Source organism: Tenrec ecaudatus, chromosome 9, assembly GCF_050624435.1.
Source record: "Tenrec ecaudatus isolate mTenEca1 chromosome 9, mTenEca1.hap1, whole genome shotgun sequence".
Classification (NCBI taxonomy): Eukaryota; Metazoa; Chordata; class Mammalia; order Afrosoricida; family Tenrecidae; genus Tenrec; species Tenrec ecaudatus.
Window position 1 is genome coordinate 77,983,993 of NC_134538.1, and position 14,728 is coordinate 77,998,720.

At 49.0% G+C, this 14,728-nt stretch overlaps 1 protein-coding gene across 1 annotated transcript in view; it reads left to right on the plus strand.

Annotated features, from left to right (window-relative positions):
• SCRN1 (secernin 1) overlaps positions 1–14,728 on the plus strand; it is a 76,501-nt gene that overhangs the window by 39,231 nt on the left and 22,542 nt on the right. The window contains exon 3 of the mRNA XM_075558228.1: positions 13,118–13,299. Coding sequence (XP_075414343.1) covers positions 13,118–13,299 — 182 coding nt within the window. The remainder of the gene's footprint in view (positions 1–13,117; positions 13,300–14,728) is intronic.

Genomic DNA, 14,728 nt, shown 5'->3' on the forward strand with positions numbered 1-14,728 from the left:
GCTAAATTTTTGGACGGCTAACTGCAAGATCTGCAGTTCAAAACCACCAGCCACTCTTTGGAAGAAAGAGCAGGGTTTTTATTCCCATAAAGAGTTACAGTCTCAGAAACTCACAAGGGCAGCTCTACCATGTCTGTAGGGTCACTGTGTCAGCATCGACTCGATGGCAGTGGGTTTATATGTGTGTGTGTGTGTGTGTGTGTGTGTGTGTGTGTGTGTACACATTTATGCTTATATACATGAAGGGCTTCAAAAAGTTTGAGAAAACTTCTATTAACCTAAAAAAATAAAAAAAGTAATTGGATTTATTTCTTTTTTTCAGAAAAGCTTCCCTTGTACTTACTTAGCTTTCTGACTCTGTGCCTTCAGCACTCTCGCTCCTCAGTAAGGAAAGCATGCTCAGTCTGTGCTGGGCACATTAGCACACGAGGAGCCGCCCTAGGCCCTGTTGACTTGCTGTCTTGTGTTGGACCCCCTCATGGGGCCCGCAGTCTCACAGCGCGGACCCCTGGAAACCAGCCTGGGCACACCCCACACGCAGGGTTTGGTGCTTTACCAGCCTCCTTCATATAAAGGGGACACTTCTGTGACCAGGGTTTCGATTGAGACAGCCTCGTTGTTTTAGGGCTTGTATTGTAAGACAGCTTATGCTGGTAGGCCAGATACGGAACCACTGTAAATGCTTCTACACTGTGTCCCCGGAAGAGGAAGAAGCCTTCCACTAACTTTTAATTCCATTCTTCCACAAACCTTCTGAAGCTCCCTTATGGATGTACACATGCACTGACATGCACATACATACATACATACACAAATGTGACTATCCCCCCCACGTATGCATACGTCTGTGTACCTGAATTCCTTTGTCCTTTGCTCAGACAAACCACTGCATTGCTGCATCCACGCTTCTCTTCTCGTGTTGTTGCCAGCTACATACCTATCTTGGAGAGCATTTCATACAGTATCGAAGGAATTCCCCATTGAGAGCGCATAATGTTCCAGCATTTGTCAGTTTATTTAATCAATCCCCTGTGTCTTAGGTCGGGTTGACGAGAGAAAGAAACCCAGAGACACACTCATATGTGTAAGAAAGAGCTTCATATCAAGGAGTACTCGTACATCAAGAAAACATCCCAGCCCAGTACAATTCAAGTCCACAAATCCCTCTTCAGATTCACGAAGCCACACACAGTGATGTAAAATTCAGGAAGACCATGGTGGAAGCCTCACAGGGCTCCCGCAGGTCTCCATATGGCTCATCAACAGGAAGGCGAAGGCGGAGAGGTGGGGGGAGGTTCCCTCCTTATGAGAAGGTCACACCCACAGGGAGGCACCATCAGGCTGTGCCTGATAGACAGGCTAGACTCCACCCCTACCCTTTTATGTCTTCAATCTGACACACAATTATGCAACCCCCACACCCGTGCCCCCAGACCCGGGTTGTTTTTCAGTTCTTTTCCAGCATGACTAGTGTCTGAAGGGAAGAGGCTCAAGCACCTGTTAGAGTTTCTGGTGTTGGCTTCTCCATTTCTATCAGGTTGGAAAACCATCCACCATTTCCGATCGAGGGTGCTTCAAACAAGATTCAGGACCCTTGGTGGTGGTGTGGGTCATGTGTTCGACTGCAGCAGCCCCAAAGCACCTGCTGCTCCGTGGGAGCAAGATGAAGCTTTCTACTCCTCTGAAGAGTCAGTCTCTGAAAAGCACAGGGGCAGTTTTATTCTGTCCTGTAATACAGTTGCTGTGAGTCAGAATTGACTCGATGGCAGTGAGTGAATGAGTTTAAACAATATTGAAATGCCGGTACTTCTTTGGGATAGATTTCTAGAACTGGGACTGCAGGGGTCAAAGGGCAAACACATGTCTGATTTTGTTAGATGTTGTCAGGTTTCCTGACCCAGTGGGGGCCTTGCTCTGCATGCTCCCCAGCAGTGTGTGAGGCTACCCGTGAGTCAGTGTCCCCAGAGTTTACTGCCAGGCTGGTCTGATGCTATTTCACATTGGTTCTTTTCCTAAATCATTTACTAGCAGTGTAGGTGTTTAATATTGTTTCTCTTGGATTTTCCAGGTAGGTTGCCACGTCACCTGCAAATAAAGATCCCCTGGTTGTTGTTTTTACAGCTCCGATCATCCTCTTGTCTGGTTGCTTTGGCTTATCCTTCTGATTCGGCGTCCAAAAGTAATAAAGATAGTGGGTATCCTTTATTGCTGACCTTAGCAGGCCTAGCTACAGTGCTTCTCCATCAAATCATATGCTGGCTTTGGAACGGAACTCTAGATAGTTTTAACATTATTTTAGAAGAGCCCTGGAGGCTTTGTGGTTACGAGTTGGGCAGCTAACCGCAAGGTCAGCAGTTGAAAACCACCAGGCGCTCCTCAGGAGAAAGGCGGGCCTTACTGTTCCCATGAGGAGTGACAGCCTTGGAAACCCACAGGGGCTTCTACCTTGCCCTGTAGAGCCGCTCTGAGTCGGCATCGCCTCGATGCAGTGAGCAAATGAGATAATCTATTTTAAGGGTTTGTAAATATAAAAGCCTCAGGGTAGGCATCCGGTTTTGTTGAAGGTCTTCTCAGCATGATAGAATCGATGGTCTGATTTTTAAATTTCTATTTCTATGATAAATTGAGCTATCTAGCATTCTTGGAATAACTGTCTTATTCCAAGTTATAAAGTATTTAAATTTTTTTTCATTTATTTTTTGTCACTATATGCAGCAAAAGCATACACTCATCTATAGGAGACCAAATGTCCAACCCTTACTTTGACACCAAGTTGAGAATGTAAGGGAGCGTGGTTCTGGACCACGAGGCAGAGGCCCTGGGCTCTAGGGTGTTTCCCCGCTGGGCTGCCTCTGGGCCTCGCTAACTCCCTAACATAGAGACCCTCCCTCCGGGTCCCTGGGAGTGGCCATGGGAAAGCATGCAGCACACGGGGAGCAGTGTGAAGAGAGGCATGCTTGCTTTTTCAGTTGACTTGTGTTGAGAGGTTCTGTGCCGCCAGGTCCCTGCTCCCCGACTCCTACTTCTGAGTCTGTTTTTCTCCCGTTTACTTCTTTGTTCGGACTCCTTTCCGCACGCTTTGTGTTTGCCCAAATGAAAACGCACTGACCTAGTGCTGCTGTCCCTGCTATCAAGCCAGTCCAAAGCACAGTGACCCTGTAGGACAGAGCAGGACTGCTCCTTGGGAGACTGTACCTCTCTACAGGTCAGATGAGCTCGCCTGCTCCTCTAGAACAGCTCCGGGGTGCTCTGCCCACTCCAACGTTAGCAGCCCAGCGCTTAACCCCCAGTGCCACCTGGGCTCCCTCATGGAGCTGTATAGCATGTTGGGTTCTGTCCCATCTGTGGGGTTACCTGTTGGCTGTGAAACTCGCGATCAGAACTTGGAAACCGCCTGCTACTCTGCTGGGGAAAGACAAGGTTTCTACTCCTGTCAAGAGTTTACAGTCTCTGAAACCACAGAGGCCGTTTAATCCTGTTTTATAAGGTCACCATGAGTCATGAGACTTTTTTTTTTCATTTAACCTTCATAAAAGCTTTAGTAGTTGTTCTTCAGTGCCAGCGAGTTGGTTCCGACCCATGGCAACCTTAGGCACGACAGAACGAAACACAACTGGTCCAGCACCATCCTCACGGTGATCTCCAAGCCTGAGCCCTTTGAGGCAGCTCCTGGGTCAGTCCATGTCATGAGGGCTTGCCTTGCCTTTGCGCCCCCCTACTTTTGTTAGCAAACAAGAACGATGTGTTGAGCACACCCTGCAATGCACCCTTTATTCCTCATGGCAATTCTATTATAAGTGTCCTGAGCCTCCTCTGGATGCCTCTCACTGACGGTCCCAGGAACTCACGTTCTGAGACTATGTGTGTGCAAGAAACCATCGCCACGACCACCTCCATCGTCCACACACCCTCCCAGCTGCAGCTCCCCGCAGCCCTCTGCCCTTCCAACTGGTCCCGCTTACTCTCCGGTTGTCCTCCCTTCCGCTCCTCCATCCGTCGACCACTGCAGGCCAGCTCCCCTTCGCTTGAGACGAGAAGAAAAGAGACCAGATCCCTGGCACAGGGCTGTCTAGTTTCAGTTGTGCAGTTCGCAGAATGATGCATCTAAATTTAAAAAAATCATTTTATTGGGGGCTCATATCTCTCATCACAATCCATACATATATCCATTGTGTCAAGCACATAAGTGCATATATTGCCATCATCATTTTCAAAACATTTTCTTTCTACTTGAGCCCTTGGTATCGTTCCTTCCCCCCACCCCCCACCCTCTCACTCATGAACCCTAGATAATTGATAAATTATTGGGGTTTTTTTATGTCTTACATCAACCACTGTCTCCCTTCATCCACTTTTTTGTTGTCCATGTCCCTGGAAGGGGGTTATATGACCTTGCATTGTGATTGGTTCCCCCTTACCCTCTCCACCCACTTTCCTTCCCCTTCTAGTATTGCTACTCTCCTTATTGGTCATTAGGGGTTTATCTGTCCTGGATTCTCTGTGTTTCCAGCTCTTATCTGTACAGTGTACATGTTCTGGTCTAGCCAGATATGTAAGGAGGTAGAATTGGGGTCTTAATAGTTGGGGTGGGGTGGGGGGAAGTATTAAAGAACTAGAGGGAAGTTGTGTGTTTCCTTGGTGCTTGACTGGCTCATCTCCTCCTAGTGACCCTTCTGAAAGGGGATGTCCAATTGACTACAGATGGGCTTTGGGTTTCCACTCTGCCCTCCCCCTCATTCACATTGATATGATTTTTTTTGGTCTTGTTTTGTTTTGGGTCTTTGATGCCTGATACCTGATCCCATCAACACCTTACGATCACACAGGCTGGGTGCATCTAAATTTGATCTACCTCATGGGTAGCTTCTGGTGCGTTAAAAAAAGAGATCCATTTCTCTTTGGGTTGCAGTGTAGTTTGTACCATCGTAGGTGACATCCTGGGTTCTGGAGGAGGATGCTTCCCTAGGGCCCATCCTAGGAATCAACATAGCGCTACCTGGAGTCTCGCTCCTCACCGCCAGTCAGGGGGATTGCGCAGAGTTCACTGCAGGACTATGGTGTGTTGGTGTGTGGGGAGTGTGTGTGTGTGTGTGCGCGCGCGCATGTTTGCAAGCCTGCATGTGTGTTTGCAAGCCCATGAACGAATCAATGGGCATGTTGTTGTTCGGTGCTCTTGAGTCCGTTCTGATTCACAGACCCACTCCCTCCTGCACCCTCCTCACACCTGTTGCTGTGTTGGAGGACATTGCGGCAGCCATGGCAGCCACGGTGTCAATCCATCGCATTGAGGGCCTTCCCCTGTATCGCTGCCCCGCCGCTTTACCAAGCACGATGTCCTTCTCCAGGGCTGCTCCCTCCTGATAACGTGTCTAAAGTGAGTGAGATGAAGTCTCGCCATCCTTGCCTCTAGGAGCACTCTGCTTGTATTTCTTCCAGGACAAGAGAGCATAGGTTTATTCTCCCTTGGTTGAAAGTTCGATTTAGGAAAACGGTTGATTCAGTGTTAAACTATGGTTCTAGGATTTCATGCATAGGAAGCCTTTTTATTTTAGGAAGCCATTTTTACTTCCCAAAGAAATCAGCTAATGTTTATCTCATGCTCGCTGCCCTGGAGGCTTTTAATTAAAACTCCATTTCCGAGTTAACACATGAGACTTTTTTTCAGAGTTTCTCATGATTTAACAATAAATCTCCATTCTTTCTCTCCTTTAAACTCTGAAAACTTTCATGGTTTCCTTTTTTGAAAGTTAGTTTTAATTTATTTCTCTTTTCTACTATCTGAGGTGCTGTGTGGAGCCAGTAATCTCAAGGAGATGTGGGGCAGATCCCTGATGATTTGTCTTTTCTTAACCTGTGAGAATGTTTCCCGAAAGAAATGTAAGACAACTCATTAATGGTAGTGAGTAGCACTGTAGGAATCCCTGGTGCCACAGTGAGTTAAGTGATGGATTTCTAAGTAGGAAGGTCGACAGTTCGAATCCTCTAGCCGCTCCTTAGGAGAAAGATGAGACAGTCTGCTTTTTAAAAAGTTTACAGCATTGGAAGCCCGAAAGAGCAATTCTACTCTGTCCTATGTAGAGGGCCTCTGTGGGTCAGAACTGACACCATGGCAGTGGGCTTTAGGTAGGTAGCATTGCCAATGAAAGGAGCCTGAGTGACAGGGCGGTTTAGATGTTGGGCCACTAACCGCAAGGTTGGCAGTTCAAAACAACCAGCCTCTCTGAGGAAGAAAGATGAGGCTTTTTAACTCCTGTCAACAGTCTCAGAAACCCAGAAACAATTCTATCCTATCCTGCAGGGTCGCTATAAGTCAGAATCAACTGGATGTCATTGAGTTTGTTGTTCACTTTTTTGGTTTATTGTCAATAAAATGGTCCCAAGAGAGGCTCCGTTTGTGGTGTGCTTGTCTGAATTTGATTCTGAATGCCATCTCTCACAGCAGAGAAGCCCAAGGTCTGGCTTGAACAAAGCCCCTTGAGCGGTGGAGCAGAGGGTGTGCGATTCTTCCGCTCTGCTTCTCTGGGTTCTTTCCTTCAGCCCCAGGAGCAGGACCTCCAAGCCTCGCCTAGGGTCAGATGTATCACTCTGGTCCATCAAGAGAGCGCCTTTCAATAACCCCCCTTTTTCCAATCTCACAGCTCACCACTGTCATTGCATTGCCTCCCGCCGCCCACCCCCCAAAAAAAGATCTCTAAACACACATTGCAGGCATTACCCTCTAACCTCAGCCCAGCCACCTACCTTTTAGACTTACCTACACTGTTGGGGCATGTGTTAAAAAATGAACCATGTGGTGGACAAGGCACTGAAGTCAAGGAAAAGCAACAAAGAGATAAGCAAAACCACTGTTGAGATTCGTTGCTGCTTGAGCATTATAAGGTTTCTCAAATCCAGCCTATTTCTCTGAAGTGTCCCATTCTCCCTGCCCACTACCCCTCCCTGCGAACTTTGGAAGACTCACCCACTCATTTCTCGGTGGTTTTCACCGATGGCGCCAGGGAGGTTACCATGGAAGGATGGTGGGAAAGGCCCTGCAGTTGTATTTCATGGATGGAATAGTGTGTTGTGTAAGGATCTCTCTTCTGCCTTCACCAGTGATACCCAGAAATGCTGGGATGTGCACGGACTGGGCATCAGCATGATGCTGGATTGTGTTTTCATTTTCCACACAGCGCAATAAAGGGCTTGCCTTGAATCGCCTTGGTCTTAGACTCCCTGGCCTTGTCTGTCCTCCCGCCTGGCAGGTGTCCTGCTCTAGCACTTCACTGAGGGAGAACGGCTCAGGAGAGGCAACCCCTGAAAAAAGTCCAGGGTTCGCCCCAGGCAGCCCAGGCGGTTAGAAGGCTGCTGTGGGGGGCATGGTTTGCCCCCGCTCCCCCAGGAGCCAGACTCACTGACAGATTTGGTGTGTGAAGGCAGGGTGGGAGTGCTGTGGGGCAGCAGGATAATTCGCTCCCCTCTTTCTGCAGCTCACGTGGCCAGCTTCATCACTGACACCAAGGCCAGCCCCAGCTTTGCCAAGGCCAACCTGGCTGGTGGTGCCCTTTGGGGACAGGGGAGCTAAAAGGTTTTTGTCCCCCTGGAAGATTGCCTTTTCATTTCACCATTTTATTTTTTTCGTTTCCAGTAAAACCTTTGCTGCCATCTCCAATTCCTGTTTCATATTCTCCCTGCCTCCCTGATGAGGGACAGTTAGAAAGGAGCCCATGTGGCGTAGTAACTATGTGCTGGGCTGCTAATGGCAAGGTCCACAGCTCAAAACCACCAGCCCCTGTAGTCTTGGAAACCCACAGGGGCAGTTCTACTCTGTCCTGTAGGGTTGCTATGAGTCAGCATTGACTCGATGGCAGTAAGTTTGAGTTTATGAAGGTTGTTGAACCTTATTAAAAAACAAAACAAAGTGCTGACTGTGGACTTTGTGCTCTGGCGGGCTAATTGGTGTACATGCCCCTTATCCAGGAGGTGTGCTCCCCCAAACAGAGAGTTACAAAATAGCCCATTTAAATGAGGCAAATATGTTCTTCCCCACAGCTCTGGCTGTGATGAAAACCCCAGTTGCCAACAAGTTGATTCTGACTCACGCTTCCCCACCCCTTCCCCACCCCCACATGGAAAGCCCACCTGCTCTAGGGGGGTTGTGACTAAGACCTTTCAGAAACAGATCCCAGGCTTTGGTGGTTTTTTTCCCTCCAGGCCCTTCTGGGTGGCCTCTATACCACCAGGGACTCCCACTGGCAGGCACAATGAAGGCTGTGTGGGGGGTATTACAGAGAGCCTTTGTTCGGCCCAGGCTTCTGCAGTCCATGACAAAGATGCTCTCAGGCTTAGGGATGCCCCAGCTCCCTAGCACAGGAGGGCCGACTGGTAGGAGCAGCCTGCATCCCAGTGGCTAGCAAGGGCTAGGTCACCCCATTTGGCCACTTGGAGGTCCCCTTCCGTCCTCATGAGACTGATTTTGGCCTGAAAAAGGTTATGTTGGCTGCATACATTTTGAATTCCCACAGAGACCAGGTGTTTTGTCTTTTAATTCCATTTCAACGTTTTCAGCACTAGCATTCATTGAGTCCTTGCCGTTTCACGCTCAATGCCATCCTAAGGGCTCCCCTAAGTGGCACAGTGGGGACCTCCCTATGGGCCAGGCACCTACCTATGACACTCCCATCCCTCTCTTTTCTTGGGGTCTCACCTCTACCTGGGATACCGTGATGCCTGACCAGCCCAGATGTCCTTTTCCAGGAGCTGGTCTCTCCTGGCAACTTGTCCAAAGTCCGTGAGATGCAGCCTCCCTGCCCTCGAGTCTGCGGTACATTCTGGCTGTCCTTCTTCCTAGACAAAGTGGTTGGTTCTTCTGCAGTCCGTGGTACCCTGAGCATTCTTTACCCACACTGCGGTTCAAAGGCATCGCCGGCTCTTCTTTGGTCTGCCTTATTCATTGTCCAGCTTCCACATGTCCATAGCCGATGGACAATAAAATGCCTTGATTGTCATTGGTGCTCTGCAAAGAATGTCTTTGAGACTGGTGTGCAAACATTAAATGGAAAACAAGCCCATTATTAACTTCCCCTTTCTTTTCTTTACTGCTTTTTAAAAATGTTATAATCTATCTGTATTTAAGAAAATGAGATTCCTTCCCTGTGTAGTCTTCTTTTCAAGGCAGGCTCTGTCCCTGCTGCCTTGTAGGCACAAGCGGGTGGGAAGTAGGTGCTCTGTGCCTGGACCACTTCTCGCTAAGAATGCAGCTTGAGAGACAAACCTCAGTGACATTTAGAACACAGAAGCCCATGGCTTAAAGGATTGCCGGTTTGACTCTGCCACCTTTTTGCTTTAGAAGATTTCTTAAAAAAAAATATATATATATATAACAACAACGACTTTATTCTAAATGTTAAGATGTGAAATGATTTCTGTTTTCATTATCATGATGTTTAGAAAACAGCTTTTTCAGTCTGCTGCTGATATAGACAAATACTGTTTTTGGTACTTCGCATTAAAAAAACCTGAAAATGTCCATTTCTTAGTCAAATTTCATAGTTAAAATCAGAGTTTTATTCTTCTAAAGTCAAATACGAAGAGACTTCCAAAAGCTTGTGGAAAAAAATGGGAAGAAAAGATAATGGGATTTTTAAAAATGATAATGGGATTTCCCCAAGAATTCTTTTAAGGTCCCTTGCGTTTATTAGGAAATTTTAAGCCTGCAGTCCAATGTTATGAACCATGTAGAACAGGGGTCCTCAAACTGCGGGCCACATGCGCCCCCGAGGACATTTATCCGGCCCGCCAGGTGTTTTTGCCCGTTTTGTTTTTTACTTCAAAATAAGATCTGTGGGGTGGGGTCGGAGCTGTCAGAGCTGTCGGAGTGTGAGAGGGGATGGGAACCTGGTAGCACTATGTCTTTCTGCAGCTTCTCCAGGGGCGAGGTTTTCCAGAATCACCTTGAACCCGCTGTCTCAGTGTGTGCCAAGTGTAGCCGCTCCACGTGCGAGCACTCGTGGCCGTGGCCAGCCTTCACGGAGACTGCCCATGATGACAGCATGGCCGAGCAGCCTGAGCGCAATCAGCCCGATGCCTTTAAGGTGTCCTGTGGTAAATGCGGCCATGGCCTTGGCCACGCAGCTCCCTGAAGTTCATCCCTAAAGGCAACACATATGCCTCCCAGGGGAAGTAAGCGGGCAGCCCGACCCCAAGCAGCCACATGCATTGGTCACCCCCCTTTAGAACTACAGCCTACTGACCTTCAGGCAGGGAGGTCTGGGTGGAGGGTGGGGGGGCGGACGGTGTTTCCTAACGACCCTATGCCCTGTGCCAGGATGAGGCCGAGGGCTGGTTCATCTTGGTCTCCCAGGCTCGAGGCTGGGACTCTGGTCTTAGGGTGTCTGTGTCTTGAAAGACATAACACCCTTGGCTTCTCTCCTCAGCCTGGCGGCCCCTCCCTGCCTGTCTGGTCTTACCCCTATGAGCCCCAATTCCCAAAGGGGCTCCAGTCCTCACCAGGGCCCGTGCTGACCCCCTAAGTTGTGTGAGCAGATGCAACCACTACAAGGCCATGTCCCAGTCGGCGGCTCCAGCCGGGTCACTGCATGAATCGCTCTGGTCAAATCCTTCCAGGCTCACCAGGGCACTGATGGTCTGTGACCTGCTGGGGCATGCAGGCCCATGGCACAGACCCTGAACCCCAGGTCTCCATCTGTGTATGGGGGAGCAGCCACTGGTCCATGGTCTTCCTACCAGTCCCCGGTGGGGCCTGGGAGGTCTTGTCCCCCAGTCTGTACCTGCCAAGCCTGCCCTAGGAGAGTCTGTCCAGAGCTCCTGGTGGCGGCCTCACCCTCTCCTGCCTTACCCTCTCCACCTTTCAGAACTGACCGGCTGGAAACTAATGAAGCAAGGAGACCCAGCAGGCCGCCGTGTCATGACTGGGTCTGTCTCCACCCTTAACAAATGTGCAGTGTGCACAGGAACTTGTTCATAGTTTTTTTTTTAACTATAGTCTGAGGGACAGTGAACTGGCCCCCTGTTTAAAAAGTTTGAGGACCCCTGATCTAGAAGAACCTTTTTAAGTAGCTAACTTTGGGTGTTGAATGTGGGAAAATACTTTAACACGTATATTTTCCTATCAATTTGCCATTTCAAATTCAAGGCACTCTTGCCGGCCTCTGAGCTTCAGGAGCTTTCCTTTAGCAAACACTGCTTATCAAGAGGTACAGAGTGACCCGATGAAGAACAGTGGGGCGTGGAGATGGGGGAGTCACCCAGCAAACTAAGGTGCATGCTGAGCCCATCTCAGCTCAGGCTTAGGGGGATCAATGCACAGTAGTGCTCTGGTTTGCATTCAGTCATTGTGGCTGGGTGTTGAACCAAAGAAAGGTTTTAAACTGCAGTCTATCAGGGCTTTCAGCCGCGCCATTGAAAATGGAAATGGCTGCTGCCAGTGCAGAGAATTCTCCCTGGAGAGCTTAGGGGCTCTGTATAATTTCCAGCCCTGATTTCCATACTGCAACCTCTACAACAAAGAGTCTGTGTAGAATGGCAGAGCGGAGAGGTCCCTTGGGGATAGTCAAGGATAATGAGTGGTTTTCTAAGTGCTCCAGGGAGTCCCCCATGGGCCACAAGGGGGGAGGAGGAAAGGAGGACCAGGCAGCAGGGCGGGCTCTGTGTGCATGCCCGCACCCAGCCCCGCCAGCACCCCCTCTGCCTGTTTTGTTGTGTTGTGTGGCGGAAGGGACTCAGAGGCTAAAAACGCTTGCAGAGAAATAGTTCGAGCCAGATTCGCTCTTCCCTCTTCCAGGTAAAACACCGCATCCTGCAAAAGGTGAGATACACACACTGCGAGTGAAGGGTGCTGTTGGGCAGACAGCGCCCAGGAATCCACACCCCCCCACCCCCCCGGGACTGCTTCCTTCTGGTTTTGAATCAGATGGGACAGCCAGGCAGCGCTGCCCGTGAGGAAGCTGTGCAGTCCTGCGGTAGTGCTGGAAAGGGTTACTGTCAGTTTCTAGCTAGTAGTGCGTGCGCAGGGAGGCTGGAGGTTGTCCTGTGCCAGGGAACCCTAGGGACCCTTGCTTGGAGCCTCGCTCTGCCATCGCACCCATCCACCCATCGTAACTCCTGACGACGACTCTATAGGAACCTTTGAATTTCCGAGGCTGCTAATCTTTATGGGGCAGAAAGCCTTGTCTTTCTCAGCGGCCCCCACCCCTCACCCCTTTCCCAGACCAACCGTCTTCACTTTCATGTGCTTTCAGCGTTAGGCTTCTTCTGCAGAAAGCTGCTGCTTCTTGTTTTTGTTTTTTTATTGATCATTTTATTGGGGGCTCTTATGGCTATTATAACAATGCATAAATCAATTATATCAAGCAAACCTGTACAGATGCTGCCACCGTCCTTCTCAAGGCATTTTCTTTCTCCTCGAGCCCCTTGATATCAGCTCCTCTTATTCTCCCCCTTCCCCATCCTGCCACCCTGGTGAACCTTTAATAACATATAGGTATGTGTTATTAAATATACACATAATGACATATAGGCATGTGTTATTAAATATACATACAATAACATAATGACACACATGTGTATGTTATGCCATCTGATGTATCCCTTCACCCACAGTTCTGTTATTTGTCCCCCTCGAGGGGGTTCTACATCCATCATTGCTGTCAGCCCCCTCCCCCACCTCACAAAGCTTCTTTTTGAAGATCGGACTATGTAAGTTTAAAAACATTGGAAACCACCGATGTAGCAGCTTTTTGCAAATGAGAGTGTAGAGTGGCGTTGGTTTGAGGTGCTGACTGGCACCCATGGCCTTGGAGACGCCCGGGCACAGAGGAGAGCACAATGTCGGGGTAGCTGACCTCCTGGTTGGAGAACATGATTCCCGCACACACAAGCTCTGTGGCAAGAAAGTCATGAGCCAGAGATGGAAAACGGAGCTGGTACCAGGACCGTGCCCCTCTCTGGAGACCTTCCGGTTGCGTTGGGACTGAGGGTGACCTTGCAGTGTGAGTGTTCCCAACAAGGCCCTTTGTGATTTGGCTCTAGGTTTGATGAGGAGATGAATGAAAATACGCAGGCGAACACTCAGTGCCTGGTTGTTGACGGCCTTTTCTTCGGTGTCTTCGTTTTTCAGTGTACTTACATCTCCATCGACCAAGTTCCGAGGACCCACGCCATTGTGATCAGCAGGCCTGCCTGGCTGTGGGGGGCAGAAATGGGAGCCAATGAGCATGGAGTGTGCATAGCCAATGAAGCCATCAACACCAGGGAACCTGCTGCCGAGACCGAAGCCTTACTGGGCATGGACCTGGTCAGGTAGGGAGGCTGGAGCACACAGTGATTCCTTGAAACAGGCTGAGGGTCTGGACAGGATTTATCCTCCCCAAATTGTGTGTGTGTGTATTTTAACTTTTTATTGCGAATTGGGTAAAAGGTTACAGAGCAGATCAGTTTTGTATTCCACAACTCACACACATTTTGTTTCGCCTCATTGGTTGCGGGCCCCACAGTGTCCCATCACCCCCTCCCTGTGTTTACAGTTTACATTCCTCTTTCTTTCTAACCCTTTGGGACTTTGTTCTTGGGGAAATGCTGCCCTTTTGATTTCAAATGGCTGGTTACCCCAAGGTGTGCATACCTCACTAGTGTTAACGTCTCTCTCGTTGGCTTGTCTGTTGTTTGGCTGAAAATGGAGCTATGGGGTTTGTGTATGTGGCAGGGGGGAAGATGACTAATGACCATTGTCTTGGGGAGTCCCACCTGTCTTGATCCAACCAGAAAGCTTGGTCTTTTTTGTGTGTGTGATTTTGAATTTTGTTCCACATTTTTCTCCCTTCTACTTTGACCCCTTTCAGAGCAGTTGGTAGTGGGAGCCAGGCACCATCTAGTTCTTCTGGTCTCAGGGTCACGAAGACTGGTGTTCATATGGTCCGTTAGTTCATGAAACCAATCATTTCCATACATGTTTGATATTCTTCATTCTTTGTTCCTCAGGACAGGGACAGACCAATAGTTGTATCTTCGATAGTGACACACAAGCTTTAAGACCTGTCAGTGCTCCCAAAGGAGGATGTAGGACATTTTTGTTGTTGACTATGTCATGCTAATGGACTGTGGTGCCCTCCACTACATTTTATATTTTATAAGACCTCCCCGTAGTAGAGCCTTTGATATAAACTTCGAGGCAATGTTCAGGGCAACAATGGGAGAGAGGTATCTCTAGACAATGTGAGACTTGTAGCCTACGAACGGCACGCCTTTCAGGTCTGGGTTCGGCAAACAGTGCTGGCTATTGAGAGATTCCCCAGCCTGGGGACATTTGAGAGTGCTGTGAAACACAGCTGTCTTTGACCTGGATCTACACAGCTGAAAATGTGGACCGGAGAATCTATATTTGGAACATAATTGGTACTGGGATTGTTAGCAAAGTCTGGGACAATAACAGGTGTCAAGATTGATGAGAGGGTGAAGATTTCATCTTGGCCTTTTAATTTTAACTCCGTTCCTGGCTAGCCATGATTGGCTGTTGCCGTAAAAAGGGGGCGAGATGAAGCCCTTCCACCTGGTAGATTCCTCTGGGTGGGTGGGGGCCACCTTGATTGGATCTCCAGGAGGTCAATGTCTGGTCTTGGCTGGACACAGGCAGTGAACAGTTTAGTCAAGGAGAGACAGATGCATACCAAACCAATCCTAAATGTGATCAAGAGGCCAGAAGACTTCCTATGACAGTGAGGCAAAAGCACTG